The sequence below is a fragment of the Melopsittacus undulatus genome, chromosome 2 (genome assembly GCF_012275295.1).
Source record: "Melopsittacus undulatus isolate bMelUnd1 chromosome 2, bMelUnd1.mat.Z, whole genome shotgun sequence".
Classification (NCBI taxonomy): domain Eukaryota; kingdom Metazoa; phylum Chordata; class Aves; order Psittaciformes; family Psittaculidae; genus Melopsittacus; species Melopsittacus undulatus.
The window spans coordinates 88,372,138-88,386,908 of NC_047528.1; the positions used below are offsets into that span (position 1 = coordinate 88,372,138).

Genomic DNA, 14,771 nt, shown 5'->3' on the forward strand with positions numbered 1-14,771 from the left:
TCTCAGACCATACAGCTTTGGGTTTACTTCAGAGGACTCTTCCGGAAAGGAACATCCCTCCCCACCATCCATGGTCATTTGGAGGAGCTATGCAAAACTTCTACAAACGGTATGGCAACATACCATCCCTCTGCAGCTCTCAATGAGTGGCTCAATGACTGGGAATGGACACGGGGTTCAGCTTGTTCTTTACTCGCAGCCCGCACAAAACAACCCACCCAGATTATTGCTGCAGACGTGCCTCTCACACAGATCAGTTTGCAGGACAGACCAAAAAGCATAAATGAAAACAAAAGCAAAAAGACAACAGCCCTTAGTGCATGTTTAGTTACAAAGACCAGAATGGCAAACAGGAAAAGAATGCAGATCTCCCAGTTACAGCACATAATTAGTAACACTGCAAAACACCCAGATGCTGGGCAGTCACCCTTTCTCATTCAGGCACCACTAAAAAACCCTCTATGCCAGCATATTACATACAAAATCCCATACAGTGAAAATAAGCAACTGAAAGTGTGAATGAGATTCTAATATACAGCACTTTCACACAGCCAAAGCTATTTTATTTTACAAGGTGAATCTTTTGCATTAATCTTTTTCTGAAAGCCCAGTAAAAACAGCATGAACTACTTCAGCAAAATTTAAGAGACAACTTACAAAGTAGTATTTGCATAGCACTATAAATCTGCGTATTTGGTTGGGCACAGATCTTAGTAGAAACTACAGTATGTGACAGGTTTGGGTTTTTCTGAATAGCTTCTTGTTTTTAACCAGATTCAGATGCATCTCTTCTGAACATCATAAAATCAAGTGTAGGAAATAACCGTAAAAACGTACAAAAATATATACACATGCCCAGTAAATGAATACCCTGTGTACAGTGTTATTAGATTTGGCTATGTTTGACAGGTTTGTAACAAATCAGTCAGGTTAAGGAGGGTGAGTTTTCTCGGAGAGAAGTATTTCATTAAAGCTACAGTACTTGCTGGTGATCTTTAGAGTAAGCGACGCATCAGCTGACGGTGGCTGCCTGGCATTCAGGCAGCAGCATTCCCTTGTCACAAGGTACAGCTCTGGCACAGCTAAAGCAAAATAACACGAGGGGACACTGCTTGGCTCTCTGCACAGATGCACATGCACATAAACAAAGGAAGCCTCTAGAACCAGTTCACGTCCTGCGGGAAGAGTAATTAATTTCTGATAAGCCTCTACTGCCCACTCTTCCTCCCTCTGTAAATTAGGTTTTAGTGTGACTGGTAAAGCTGTGTGTTTTCCTTGAAAATGCACACTGGTCAAAATGAAAAAAGAAGTAAAACATGGAAGATTGCAAACTGGTAGTGGTAGCCCCCATACTAAAGAATACTTCCAATTTAGGTTATAGAAGTACCATTAAAGTCTGGTTTCTAGTAAAGTGTCTATTTTAAAAATACATTTCATCTTAAAAAGATAAAATGCTGCTTCTGCTAATGTAAAGCTTTTCAGAAATGACAAATCAGTTGCACCCAAGTACTCTCAGTAGTGAGAGTGCACAAATTAACTTTCTTCACAGCTTCAAAATCTCAAGACTGGCTTGTAACTACAGGTAGAACATTTTAAGAAATACAGGCAGCTTTCCATAGACTCACAGAGGCCCAGGATAAGAGATGAGACATGTTTGTCTTACAGATGCCAATCCACTGTCTTCCCAATTGCAAAGTATGAAGTATTTTGATGACATTTGCTGGTGGCCACCACATGGGGTGCAGACTCTCTAACACTGACTTCCAGAAAGTTCTCCCTCAAAACCATAGCAGGTAAAAATACACAACCAACAATCTGCATTGATGCAGAGATTGCAGAAACAATCAAACTAGTCTTCAAGATAAATAGGAGGAAGTGTGGCAAGAATAAGAGTTGCCATCTGTAAGAAGCCCTTGAAACAAATTCCAGCCCTGATCACATGAATATTTTAAGGGTTACCTTTTAAGTTGTCACAAGGAAGTTTCACATTCATACTGGAGTCAGTTTGCTGCCCACATATACACTTTTCTCTGGTTTGCAAAACTCTTGGCAATGGCTCCATTTTCTCAGGACAAGAATTTGGCCAGACCTGTTGGTGTTCCTGCCGCCTTCAGCAATGAGCCTTGCAGCTCTCACCTGCTGCCACCTGCTTCAAATCCTGGCTTCACTCACTGCTGGCAGCCCATTGCGGATCAGAACATTCAGAGATGTGGAAACAAGCAGCTGTGACAAACCTGGACAACATATAAATTCAGCATTGCCACTATGGGGATGGGCTTCTTTCCACGGGAATAAACCAGAATGTGTAGTAATCATCTGCTGCAAGCCAGGAACTTCACACCAAGTGACTTAAAGTCAGGAGACACTGTGGACCTACACCACCACATCCAATTTTCAAAGGAAATCTAAGAATGGATTTTTCACTTTTATCTGCAATGGTCTCCAGCATCTGAATGAAACACTTGCGTGAAATCTGTCCAATCTTGGCCATAGACTTCTTCGTACATACTTCTCCAATATGCCAAAATAAGTGAATATTATCTGCCTTCAATTAAAAGCCTCCAATCCCACATTTCTTTAATCAAAATGTACAGTTTTTTGGGGTAGTCCCAGACAGGAACACTACCTTTAGAAATTATCAGATGTACAGTGAAGCCCTGCTTGCTAATTACTCCAAGTGTTACTAAAGACCTTGTTCCAACTCCCTTCTGTTGGTTTCATCAATGCCAGAGGGACCTGTTACCAGGTAGTGATGGCCTATGTGAGCAGGCCTGGGAAGGACTTATCTTCCCTAATGAATGTTTGGCTCTGAAGCAGCAAAGTTGCATTATTGCTTACCACAAACTGTGTCACTTCAGACCTACTGAGCACGTCAACCAGGGCAAAATGCAGGAAGACAAAACCCCAGCTATATGAGACAGTTTCTACAGGATTGGTTGGACTGGAAAGCTAAGTTCCAGCTAAGAGGTTGTAACTGAACCATCTACAGAAAATACAGGCCAGCAAGTACAGACATCCATGACCGAGACAAGTGGTATCGTGGAAGCGAGCAGATACGCTCACTTTTTCTGTGAATACTAGGCAATTAGGACAAAGATAGTAGCTATATTCATTGGTCAACAAGCAAGTGTAGAGCCCTTCAAGATAATTTAAAGCAGAACAAAGGAACGTTGCCCATGCTTTTTGTGCCAGACAAAGTCAATTGCAAGATCACATTCAGCCCACAATGGGCAACAGAGAACTGTAATTCCTACTGAGCCAAGACCTCTGGATAACAGTTATCCAGTCCTCCTTCAGCATCAGCTTTTTGTGCCTTCCAAAGTGAGAGATGCCACTAATCCAGCAGTCTCCAAGCTCTCCCACCAGGTTCTTAGATGTAGGTCAACGTGATGCTACCTTGGAACTGGTGACGAGAGCAACATGATCGTTCTTTATGACAATGTCAAATGCTGTCAAGGCAAAGAGTTTAGCATCTGTCCATATCAGTCTGAGAACCATTAATCTTCGGAGTCAATGCTGAACTCCATGGCAGTCAGCTTGCAAGTCCATCCTGGAGAATAAGGTATTTAGTCTAAACAATGAAACAATAAGTGAAAGTTTTCAAAAGTGCAGAGAGAAAACACTCCCATAGCTTTAAGTTTATTAAAGCTAGCATGGTTGAAAATCAAAAGACAAAAAACACGATATATTTTGTTTATTATTGCTCTTAAAGGGCTTGGTAGTCAAATATACAAGCTATGTTCTATTAAACCAGAAGAAAATAAGATATAAAATCTATGCTCATTTTTCCAATCCAAGCCACCTGCTAATTTTCATTAGTGACATTAATTTCAGCTATTTCCAGTCATTTTAATTTATACATACTCTGTGTACATGTGCACGTGCGTGTGTATAAAAACCCCTATTGAAGAGATAAAATTCAAAATGAAGAGACTTGTGTTGGTTTTGTAGTGTTTTGTGCATTGCTATATATTTCAGTTTTCAAAATGACTACTGATATGTCTGTTTAGAAGAGCAAAATTTACGTAAGTGATGATGTATTATATTTTCAAAAAGAAAGCACGACCAGTAAGTTATCATAAGAAAATATGAAATCTTGATTATTCTCCCCTTGATGTACATGCACTAATCCCATGATTCAGAATAGGGAGCTACATGCACTAAGAGGAGAAAAGAATCCTGTAAAGAGAAAGGTTATTAATTCCCCTCTCCTATAAGCATCTCCCCTCTTCTCAGTATTAAGAAGGGATTTATTTTGTGAAATTCTTTTCATGCCCATTAATATACTGCTCAAAATGTAAGTATAAAACATGTCAGTGGTCAGACTGCTTTGCAAGACTCACTGCTAAGCCAGTACAATTTATATAAACTCAGTATCATCTTCAGGAAGCAAGTGTACAGCATTTGTAACATCTCTCTAAGCAGCAAGAACTATACCCATTACTAAGGAAAAAGAAATAAAAGGCTAAAGAAAAGAACAAAAAGCTCACTGCTTTCAGTCCTCTGGTTAAAACACAAGGAAAAATCAGAGAATTATCTTCATCAGCATTTGGAAGTCTAACCGTATTTATAGACAAAGTACAAAAACATTCAGCAAGGAAAAGAGAGTCCTGGCTAAGCTCTGTTCTCCTCAATTCCAAAAGCATATTCCAAATTCCACTAAGATTAACAACAGTTTTGCACCCCTATCTTAGGAAAGATTTATTGAGGGGACAAAGATGACATATGAATGCTGGGGCTACAGGTGCAGTGATTCAGTGAGGATGAGTCTAATAAGACACAGACAATGTAGGTCATCCTTCAAAACCTCTTGTTGAAAAGACCACAAATAAAAATCAAGTGCCTGACAGAATAGTGATTAATGATCCCAAGTAAAATATTTTTCTAAGTTACAAAATTGCTTTTCCAGTGTTTGAAAACAGAAAAACCTGCAGGATAAGAGGTTACATTCCAACAGTTACAGTAAATATGAAAAGTAAATTATTACTCTCTTATCTTGGCTACTAGAACAAAGATGAAAATAATGATCATTGCTTTGATAAGATCAGCTCTTTACAAAAGTGAGATAAGTAGTGGCAGCTGGGTTAAAAATACAGACCCCGAGAGTCAGCTTCTGCCCTCAGCTTTAGATCTGCAACCCATTTCACCAACTTCTGAGCATAGCCAAATGCAGATCGTGGCCTTCAGACTTAAATGTACAGGTACACCGGTTAGATAACACATCTGCTACCCATACAGCAGCAATCTACAAAAATCTCAGAATGTGTGTCTGGAAAAAAGCACAGGTACAGCATGATTCTAATCTCTAATTTTCAGTGGAAGAAAAAGCCCCCCAAAAGTCAACACGCAAAACTAAAGATATTTAAAATCCCTGAAGAGATCCTATACTCTTTCTAATGCTTAACAGCACAGCTCACCTTGCAATATACTTCAGACTAACATCTAAAGCATGTCCAAGTACAAAATGCAGCACACCCTATAGCTGAAGTACACAGGGTCAGTAAGAACCTGACCCCATCTGAATCAATGTCAAAACTCTCATTAAAAGTTCAAGAAATGACAGTATTTGAAATCTGATTGCTACAGACCTCTCTCCTTTTCAGATTTTTGTAAAAGATGACACCTTGAAAACTATTGTGCTGATTTCTGCTGCTGCCTCCCAGTTTAGTGAGAGAGGCTGGCTGAAATGGACTTTGGCGATACGAGATTCAAATAGAAATAACAGGAGAAAACGTCAGAAAAACTGAATTAACTTTCTTCTTCACACAACTCTCAATTCCTCAATCACCATTAATTCAGAAAACATAACAAGCCCTTAAAGAGAAACACGATCATCATACATGTAGGTTGTGAAATAGGGAAATAACACTCAAGACTGAAGTAATACTTCAAAATTAAACAGCCTTGAGCAATTAGCTGGAGGTATGATGAGAATTTTAAACTGTTTTAATGCTAGTGGATCTGTTTTATGGTATGTGCTGATCAATAACACACTGCTTCCAAACTCCACTACCCATTCCCTCACATTAACGAAGTTTTAAGATGTTGCCTAAAAATAAAAAGTATCATTGTAACAGACAGGTAGGATTTTATCTGCAGCCACGACAACACAGCCTTTCCAAAATTATTCTAACCAAATAAACATCTGTAATTAATTTAAGAAGGGTTGATTTTCCTGGCTCATTAATAAAAAAAGTTGGAAATCAACAAACATGTTGGCTTTAGCAAGAGGAAACATTCAATGGCTCCTGTTGTAAAAGTGAGTGTAGTGCTCTTGACAGAAACAAGTGTATTCAGTCATCTGAAGATGCACGTGGCCATGGCCAATGCCCTCTTTTCTTCCCCCACTCCCAAGTCCCCTAACAAAGCAAGAAAAATTAGCTGCTTCTTTCATCCCACCCCAGATTTTCTCCCACAGTTTGACTACAGTAATCCTTAAACAGGCAGAAAGTTGATGCGTTCTCTTCAGTTGATGCCTCCAACTTCTTCATTCTTGGCTCAAGTTTTATTCGTTAATATTAGTCATCAGTTATTAAGAAAATACAGTTTCTATGTGTTCATTGTTGTTTTTTAACTGAAGTTAATCGGACACCATAGTCTGGTTATATGTGCTGAACTGCAGCTGTCAGTTATTTTTCTTTCTTGAATTCCTGGTTGCCATAGCTGGAGCCTTTTTCTATTTCGGTTACTCCTATCAGTCTACGAACTCCAAAGGAAGCTTTAAAATATAACAGAGAAATAGGGAGCATATTAAAACCAGTTCAAGGATTCAGGAAATAACAAACACACAGGCATAACCAACATGAGTTAACCTAATCCTGAAGACAGTAGCTGACTACAGACCAACAGTGCATTGTATGAGGCTGCATATGGATCACAGGTCAGGTATCACTAGAAGAGGAGGACAATCTATATTTAAAAATATAATGAATGCTTCTATGTTGATTAACAGAACAGGTAGTGTGAACACTCAGGTATACTCCCTTCCCCAGCCCCCATTTGGTTTGGTATTTGGTTGTGGGTTTGTTTTTTTTCCTTAGGTTTTTTTGTTTGGGAGAGTTTGGGGGTTTTTCTGTTTGTTGTTTTTGTTTGTTTGTTTTGTTGGTCAGTTGTGGGTTTTTTCATTCACAGGCAAGGTATCCATTAAAAGTATTTCCTCCTTCAGGAATCATAACAATGGGCTATAAGACTCACTTGCTATTGATTGCTATAGATATTACCCAAGATATGAAGGCAAGCTTGCCTGGATTAAAGCTTTCGAAATAATAAAAATGCCGTACAATATACCCTAATATAAAGACTACAGAGTGAGCGCCAAATACTCATCTGCAAGCCCCATCCAGATTAATTAATACACTGAAGTTGTTGGAGGTAATGGATCCTGTTACGTGTCACTCTGGGCTTAATTTTGTCTCTGCTTTTATTACCTGCTCCAACAAATCCCAGGAATGCAAGGATGAGGAGAGGTGATCCACTTGCAAAAACTCCGAAGCCAAATGTGAAGAGAGGAGAGAGAAGAACTGTGGCCCAAAAAAGAAAGTTTAGGAGCGTCCATGGTCTCCTACGAGGTTTAAACTGCTGGCCAGGAAATATGCCTTCCTGATTATACATCTCTTGCAAAGCATCCTGGGACAAAGAGAAGGTAGGAGAAAACAGGTTCATAATGTTTGCACACCAAGTGATCCAAGACTAGTCCACTGTAGAACAACATCAAGGATAGCATCTGTGGCAAATACTCATCCGGAGTACACAGTATCCATTTCCATCTTCTGTCATTTATTTGGGCATTTCCATTGATTGCTGAGGCCACTGTATAAGGTCTCTGAAGGAAATCTTAGCCACTGACATTGTATCAGCCTCTCCATTACAAAATACCTTCACCTCTTCTCTTAATTGTAATGGAATTTAGAGCAGTGTCAGGCCAGAGGCTAATTCAGACACTACCTGCCTATTTGCTGAGTGCTTTTTCTTCCTGTTTTTCATTCCAGAAATGTTAGCAAAGCACAGCAGAAAAGTGCTGTATGTCCAGCCAGAAGACGAAGACAAAGCACAAGCGAACCAGCAGAGACAACACTGTGCTAGCCATAACCCGAAGTCTTCAACAGAGCAGCTGCATACTGAGCTTAGCCTGCAGAGATGCAATCATGAAATGCATCACTCAGAGGAGCAGAGTGCCCACAGTCTTCCCTCAGTTTGTAAGAATATTCTGTAAAGTTTCCAAGCCATTATTAAGGGTGTCTTGAGTTTGGCTATTTCTTATTTTTCCCACTTAAGCTGGTTTACTTCCTTAGCATCCCTTAAAAGGCCTAAGAAGCACAAGGTGTTCCTTGCCAATAACACATCATTTTGAGGACATACTCTCTGTGCAGGAAGAGTATTTCAAGAATTCCAGTTACAACATGTTGCTACCACTATAAGATCAATATATAAATACCCACATATATAAGTAACATCTCCACAGCAACAGCTCACACCAAAGTTGAGCAGAAGTACAGTCAACACCAGCAAGAACACCAAGCCCTCTAATCTGGAAGCAAAGCAGAGCATTCTGCCTAAGGAATAGCACCAAGAGGAGTGAATGCTCTGTGCCACATCTGCATTTACTGCTCTGTGTTTACTGATCAGCAAAGCAGGAGACAAGCAGAGGAAGGCCACCTCTGTAACATACACCTTAATGTTCCAGCCCAGCAACATCAGCAACCTACAAACTAGTTTGATATGCCTGCTAATGGGAGGTGGTGAAATGATAGCTGCTGCTCTTTGTGAGATAATTTCTCTCCTCTTAATTAAAGCTTAGATATTCAAACAAATTAGATGAAGTGAACTCAGAATGATCTGCTGCCTACCTACACACTAAATGTAAGCTTGAAAATGCTGCAGCACAGGTCATCACAGCAGAATGAAGCCCAAGACAGTTAAAGCTTCTGTGGTCCTGTTTTTCCACAAAGACAGGCAACACAAAAATCAAGATACACATTTCAAGTTCAACAATCCACCAATTAGGGCTGGGCAACATGAATTACAGTTCACTCCTCCTCCCCACAGAACTGTGAAATCTGTCAAGAAATTAACTACAAGGGAAAGGGAAAAAAAAGGGAAAGGGAAGGGATGAAGAAAAGCTTTTGGCTGTTTGAATGCATGCTGGCTATGTGCTACACACCAGTCCCTGAGAGCAGAACCCAGGGACTGTCTGTACCATGTCACACACCACTGCAGAGGCATTAACAGGAGGCAGAAGGAAAGAAACAATGGAAAACACATGAAAGCAAAGGACAATTGCAACTAAGAGCCGAGACCGCCTGTCCCTGATAGACAGCTATCACTCTTCTTGAGTGTCTAAAAACAACCACAGGGAGAATGAAGCTTTTACAAATTTATGACAGAGACCCAATAGCTGGATAATATAAAAAGACAGTGGATTGCTATTATTCTGCAACTCAGGCATACCTCTGAATCCCATTGTGCTTCCTGGCAATTTGATACCTACTCACCAGCCAGCCTCCTGTGGCCAAGGGGTTCTTCTGTACTGCTCCTTCCAGCAGTTTGAGGGATGGCTGCCTAATTACATAGAATATTTCCATCTCTTCTCTCCATCCAGTGGAACAGTGTGCATTACTCTGTGCCTTAATACACTACCCCATGAAACTCCCAAAAGAGAAGAAAAAGCAAAGCTGTTTACCTTTTCCTGGTAAAGCTTATGAAGCCAGTTTGCAGCTTCCTTTTCATCTTGAGGGATATCTTCTAGAGGAAACCTCCTAGTTTAGTAGAGAGATTAAAAAAGAAAAAAAAGGAATTAAGGAGAAATCCAGGTATTTGACTTTTGATCTTTATTAGGGAAGATCTTCCATTCAATGATGGGGATCAGCTACTGGTATTGTTACTGATGGCAGAGGTCTTAAAAGCAGAAAAGAACTGAGAAATTTTTTAACACCTGATTCTCCACTTAAAACCTCAGGTTCCTAAGACAAAAGAAACTGTGTAAGCTCCTACCAACTTCAGAGCAAAGTGAAACAACCCTTTCCCATTCAAACAGTGTTCTTCTTTCACTGGAGCTGCCACCAGCTGATTCCCAGTGAGCTCAGACTGAGGCATCCAGAGCTTGGAAAAGACAAAAACGTGTCAAACTCCAGGATAATTGTTTGTTACATTTTGTTAGTGAAACCACATTTTGGATGGATGGAGGGGTGGTTAAAAATTCACTTTGTACCACTCTATGGAAAACATCTTCTTCTACAGCTGCTGCACTTGGCTTTCCTCACATCTCCAGCCTACAGACTGAGGCATGCACTTCTGGGTGCATACAAAAATTATGCCCAGCTCAGGTGCTGACCTGACCTCAGTGAGAACAAGCACCTTGTAAGAGCCTCTTTCCAGTGGTGAAGAGCCAACCATTTTCCTGCATTCTTTTATTTTCTAAAATAAGCCAGTAACACACTCACAAAAATGTTTCATCTCCTTTTTCAGTGGCATACATCTCAGTCCTGGATCAATTCAGAAAGAGGTTGCTTGTTTTTTAGAAGGCAGGCACACATCTCACCCACAGCTCAAACATATTTTGGCAGTACCCAGGCTGTATCAAGGCCCCTTTACAGCAGGGTGACATCTAGGAGGGCTCTAGACACAATGATCCCAGATACAACTTGCTGCTGTTCAACCAGGGAATATATTTTCATAGTATGTATTAAAGCCTTGAAGTCTGCAGCACTGAGGGAAGATATGTTAATACATTTTTCATCATTTCTGCACCTCATAAACCAATCAGACACCAGATTTTACAGATTTTCTTTCATTAGCTCTAACAGGAGGAGCAGCTCAATTCATATAAATAATGCTTAGTAAAAACTCAGTAGAAAGCCATTTGCTGAAAGCTCTGTAATAAAGTTGTCACTGTATTGCTATCACCACTAGAGGGTACTCACAGCAATAGCATCTGGTAATTCAGCTGATTTTCTCTACAGCCAGTCAGAAGACTGGATCCTCTGCAGCCAGCTAAGTTTCTTATCTGCACAGGTAACTGCACACACATATGCCAAGAACGAGAGCTTACACGCTTTCTCTGTCTGAGCTAAGCTGAGTCTGTTGGCAGATTATCGATACATTCAATTTTCAGCAAAAAGACTATAAAAATAATTTCCTTATTCTCACTGCTTCCCCTCCAATACAGAGAAAAACTTCCAAGTGTAGAAAAGGACTTCGAGAATGTTGATTCAGTCCACAAACATATTTTAATTCAAAGTTATCTGAACATAGCAGTTTGTTTCTTTAGTGGTGTACAACTAAAGTGGCAACATCATCCTCATCTTGAACCCAAACCTCTTCTAGAAAACTACTGAAAACTGCATTTCTCTTCTTTCCTCCCACTACCTCACCAATAAATAAAACCAACTTGCATCTCCATTAGCAAGCCATAAAATGCTTAACTGAATGCAGCTGCTCTTCTATGTACAATTACAGAAATGTACATCCATGCATGTGTGCCCCAGATCTAGCTAGACATGGTATACGCATCTGCCATCAGTACAGGATTACAGGTGGCAATGGCCAGGCCAGCTGTTTTGCTAGCTGCTAAGCCGTCTGCTCACTTTCCTCATCAGGAATATGTCTGGCACATGTAAATAGTTTACTTGCAAATGAGTGATCCCAGCTCTCTGCCCATCACCTCTGCAGCCTTCTTCCCAACTGAGAGGTTAAAATGTTGCAGTATTTGGTAACTGGAACACATTTCCTTCCCTTCCCCATTAGGGCTGCAGCACTCTGCCTTCCCTGAGATAGCATTTCTTTCACAAAACTGTTGCTGCTGTACCTCAGTACAATGGATAATCAGTGTCATTTTCTACAGTCTTCACCACTAAAACAGGAAAGGACTTTTCCTGTAAACCCAAATACACATCAACATGATAAAGCATGCATCTTAGGGCTCACCTCCATCATTACGTGCTCACCTTACACATATGTCTGCTTCATATTTGTTCCCATAAGGAATTCCTAATAAAGATGGGTTCTTGTTTCCTCTGAAGTTTAGTGTTACATCATATACTTAGGGCTCACCTCCATCATTACATGCTCACCTTACACACATGTCTGCTTCATATTTCTTCCCATAAAGAATCCCTAATAAAGATGGGTTCTTGTTTCCTCTGAAATTTAGTGTTACATCATATACTGCTGAAACTGTTGTAAAAAAGAAAACATGGCTGTTATAGCAATTCTAGCAACCACGTTGCTCGTATCTTTGCATGAGAAAGCAAAAGAGCTTTGTGTAAGCCTTGCACTAATGGTGTCAGGTAGCAGTGCCCTTCACTACTTTGTGTTTATATGTTGTATTTATGTGTAACACACACTTGACGTTCCCATCTCCTTAGCACGTAAGTTATCAAAACACAAGACAGACTTGACAAACTAAGCAACAATGACATACATGAAAGGATTATACTTTTTTACAACTGGTATCTGAGAGTTATGTGGCAAGCTAGAAATGAATGGTTGATACGCTGAATGCTTATCACTGCCAACTCAGTAATTGCAATGGATCTAATGAACAATAAGAGTATACTACACTGTGCTCCACAGAATGTACTAAGCAACATGTTACAATCACTGCAAAGACCAAGTAGTAGCCTGCCAGTACCTGTTCCCCTGAGACACTGGACAGCAGTGGTGAAACCTTTGGTTCTGGGCAACAGGTGGTATTTCAGTTTAGGCAACCCCTTGGATTCAGCTACCTCCATACTGATCCGATGCTTGGTCTCTGTAAAACGGGTTCCTTCACAGTACAGGAGAAACTAGTACAAGGAGACAGAAGGCAAAAATCTTGAGATCAAAAGAAACCGAGCGGAATACTGAAAATCTGTGTAAGATAAACCCATGCATGCACACACACTTCTGTTGTCTCGTCTGATCAACAATTATTAGGCATAAGCTCCACCATGCAACTCATTTACAATTTTATTTAACAACACTGGTACCAAATTTAAGGAGACAAAAAGTCTTAATATGGCTATACCTAAAACTTTTACTTAAAAAAAAGAAAAATCCCTGAAGGCTTTTGGCTGGCTAGTGATGGACTACTCTACAAATCAGAAAAAGCAATCCAAGTATCAGTACACGACCACTTTAGGAAAAAAACATATTAATCACTAGCTACCTCATTTAAAATTTGTACTGTTCAGCCAGAATTACTCATCTGAAAACAAGACTTTTTTGAAAGCTTTTCTCTTTTTTTTTTTTCATTTGTACCAGTTGTGCTCATGAAAAATGGTGGTTTTCCCCAAAATCTTTACCTTGTTCATCTTGTAGGACACTATTCTGATTGCACTACCCTGGGTAACTATTAAGACTTAAACTCTCCCACACTGACTTCAAGTAGCAGAAAATACCCATCTGTTCTTCAGCCTTGATATGGCCTCTGCTCTAGTTGAGAGCGAGACCAGAAGCAAGGCAAAACCAAGAGCAGTCAAACAAAGCTCTTCCGAGGCCCCTAGCGTGAATTTCTGTTTATCCCTGGTCTTTCTGAAAAGTGGACATTGCTCCCATTGCACCGTTAGAACCACGAAACCATAGACACAAGAGCTAGACCTGCCGAAGCACAGTGGGAGAACAAGAACCAGTCCTGCAATCTTCATGTGGCCCTTCAGGCCATGTTCCTCATGAAAACCTGACTAACCACCACCAAGTGGTGAGGACAGCACAAAGTAGTAACACCACAATCTCAACTCCAGTCTGCAGTGCAAGCTCTTTCCTCTATACTGAGTTCTCACCCTCTTCTACTCAATGGTGCAGTGATCCTTTTATGAACGGCAGTGCATGTGTGAGAAAGACCTCCCCAATGCAGGTTGCACAGACAGCCCTAATTATGACATTTAGAATGCACAAAAATGATGAAATTGATCCACTCAAGTCATTTTTATTCATTATTTAAATTGCCAAGCAGGAAGTCTTGACTTAAATAATCAATGCTAACTACATTTTGCATTTAAATTTTCTAGTTGTTTTCCCTAGAGACTTGTCCATGGTTTTCAATCATAGAATCATTAAAATGTATAGGCTTGCAACTAAAGTTCAGTCTTAAGATTTTATAATTGGTTGGGTTCTTACTTCTTTTTTCAGCCCTAATCAGGATGATACATTAAATATAGTTCATATCTGTATATTCAAGCAATTAAGTAGTTTAAAATACATTCTCCAGATTGTTATTTTTTGTATCTTTTTTATATCTTTGTAATGATAGAAAAAAATCACAAATGACACATTCACAATGTGCTAGTTAAGGCTTACTATTTCACTATTCATTTTAACAAGCTGTACTGGATAATATTGAAAAATCACTTAAAATGCACAGAAAAAGCATCTTAAAATGTTTTATGAGCCAAATAACTGTACAAGCACTACTATAAAAGCAAACCAGTAAATTTATCAACACGTTTTCATTCAAAGCAAAAATAAAATAGATTGATTATACCACTGTGTAGCTGCAGTAAAAGCTAACATCGCACATAATGAAACATAGAGGTTTCACCCTTGACTCATATAATGTCAAAATAAAAAGGAAAAGCATCACTGGAAAAGCAGATGTAACCTTGCCATGTGTTCACATAAAGACATTTTGGGAAACCTGTAATTTCACAGATCAGTGAACATGCTAACAAAACTCCTACCAAAATCCATGGTCTGCGCATCACCCCCACCCAAATTCACTCACTTCTCCAGAAAAGATGGTTTCGTTTTCATGTTTTTTTAGCCTTCCTCAGAAAACATTGCTTAAAGTCATACAG

At 39.7% G+C, this 14,771-nt stretch overlaps 1 protein-coding gene across 3 annotated transcripts in view; it reads right to left on the reverse strand.

Moving 5' to 3' along the window:
- Positions 1-541: 541 nt before the first annotated feature.
- The window catches only part of AGPAT3 (1-acylglycerol-3-phosphate O-acyltransferase 3), a 96,947-nt gene continuing 82,717 nt past the window's right edge, over positions 542-14,771 (reverse strand). For all 3 annotated transcript variants that reach the window (XM_034073918.1, XM_034073910.1, XM_031051251.2), the window contains 5 exons: positions 12,629-12,782; positions 12,069-12,171; positions 9,680-9,755; positions 7,428-7,626; positions 542-6,718 (listed from right to left, as the gene is read on the reverse strand). In XM_034073918.1, coding sequence (XP_033929809.1) covers positions 6,630-6,718; positions 7,428-7,626; positions 9,680-9,755; positions 12,069-12,171; positions 12,629-12,782 — 621 coding nt within the window. In that variant the 3' untranslated portion in view covers positions 542-6,629. The remainder of the gene's footprint in view (positions 6,719-7,427; positions 7,627-9,679; positions 9,756-12,068; positions 12,172-12,628; positions 12,783-14,771) is intronic.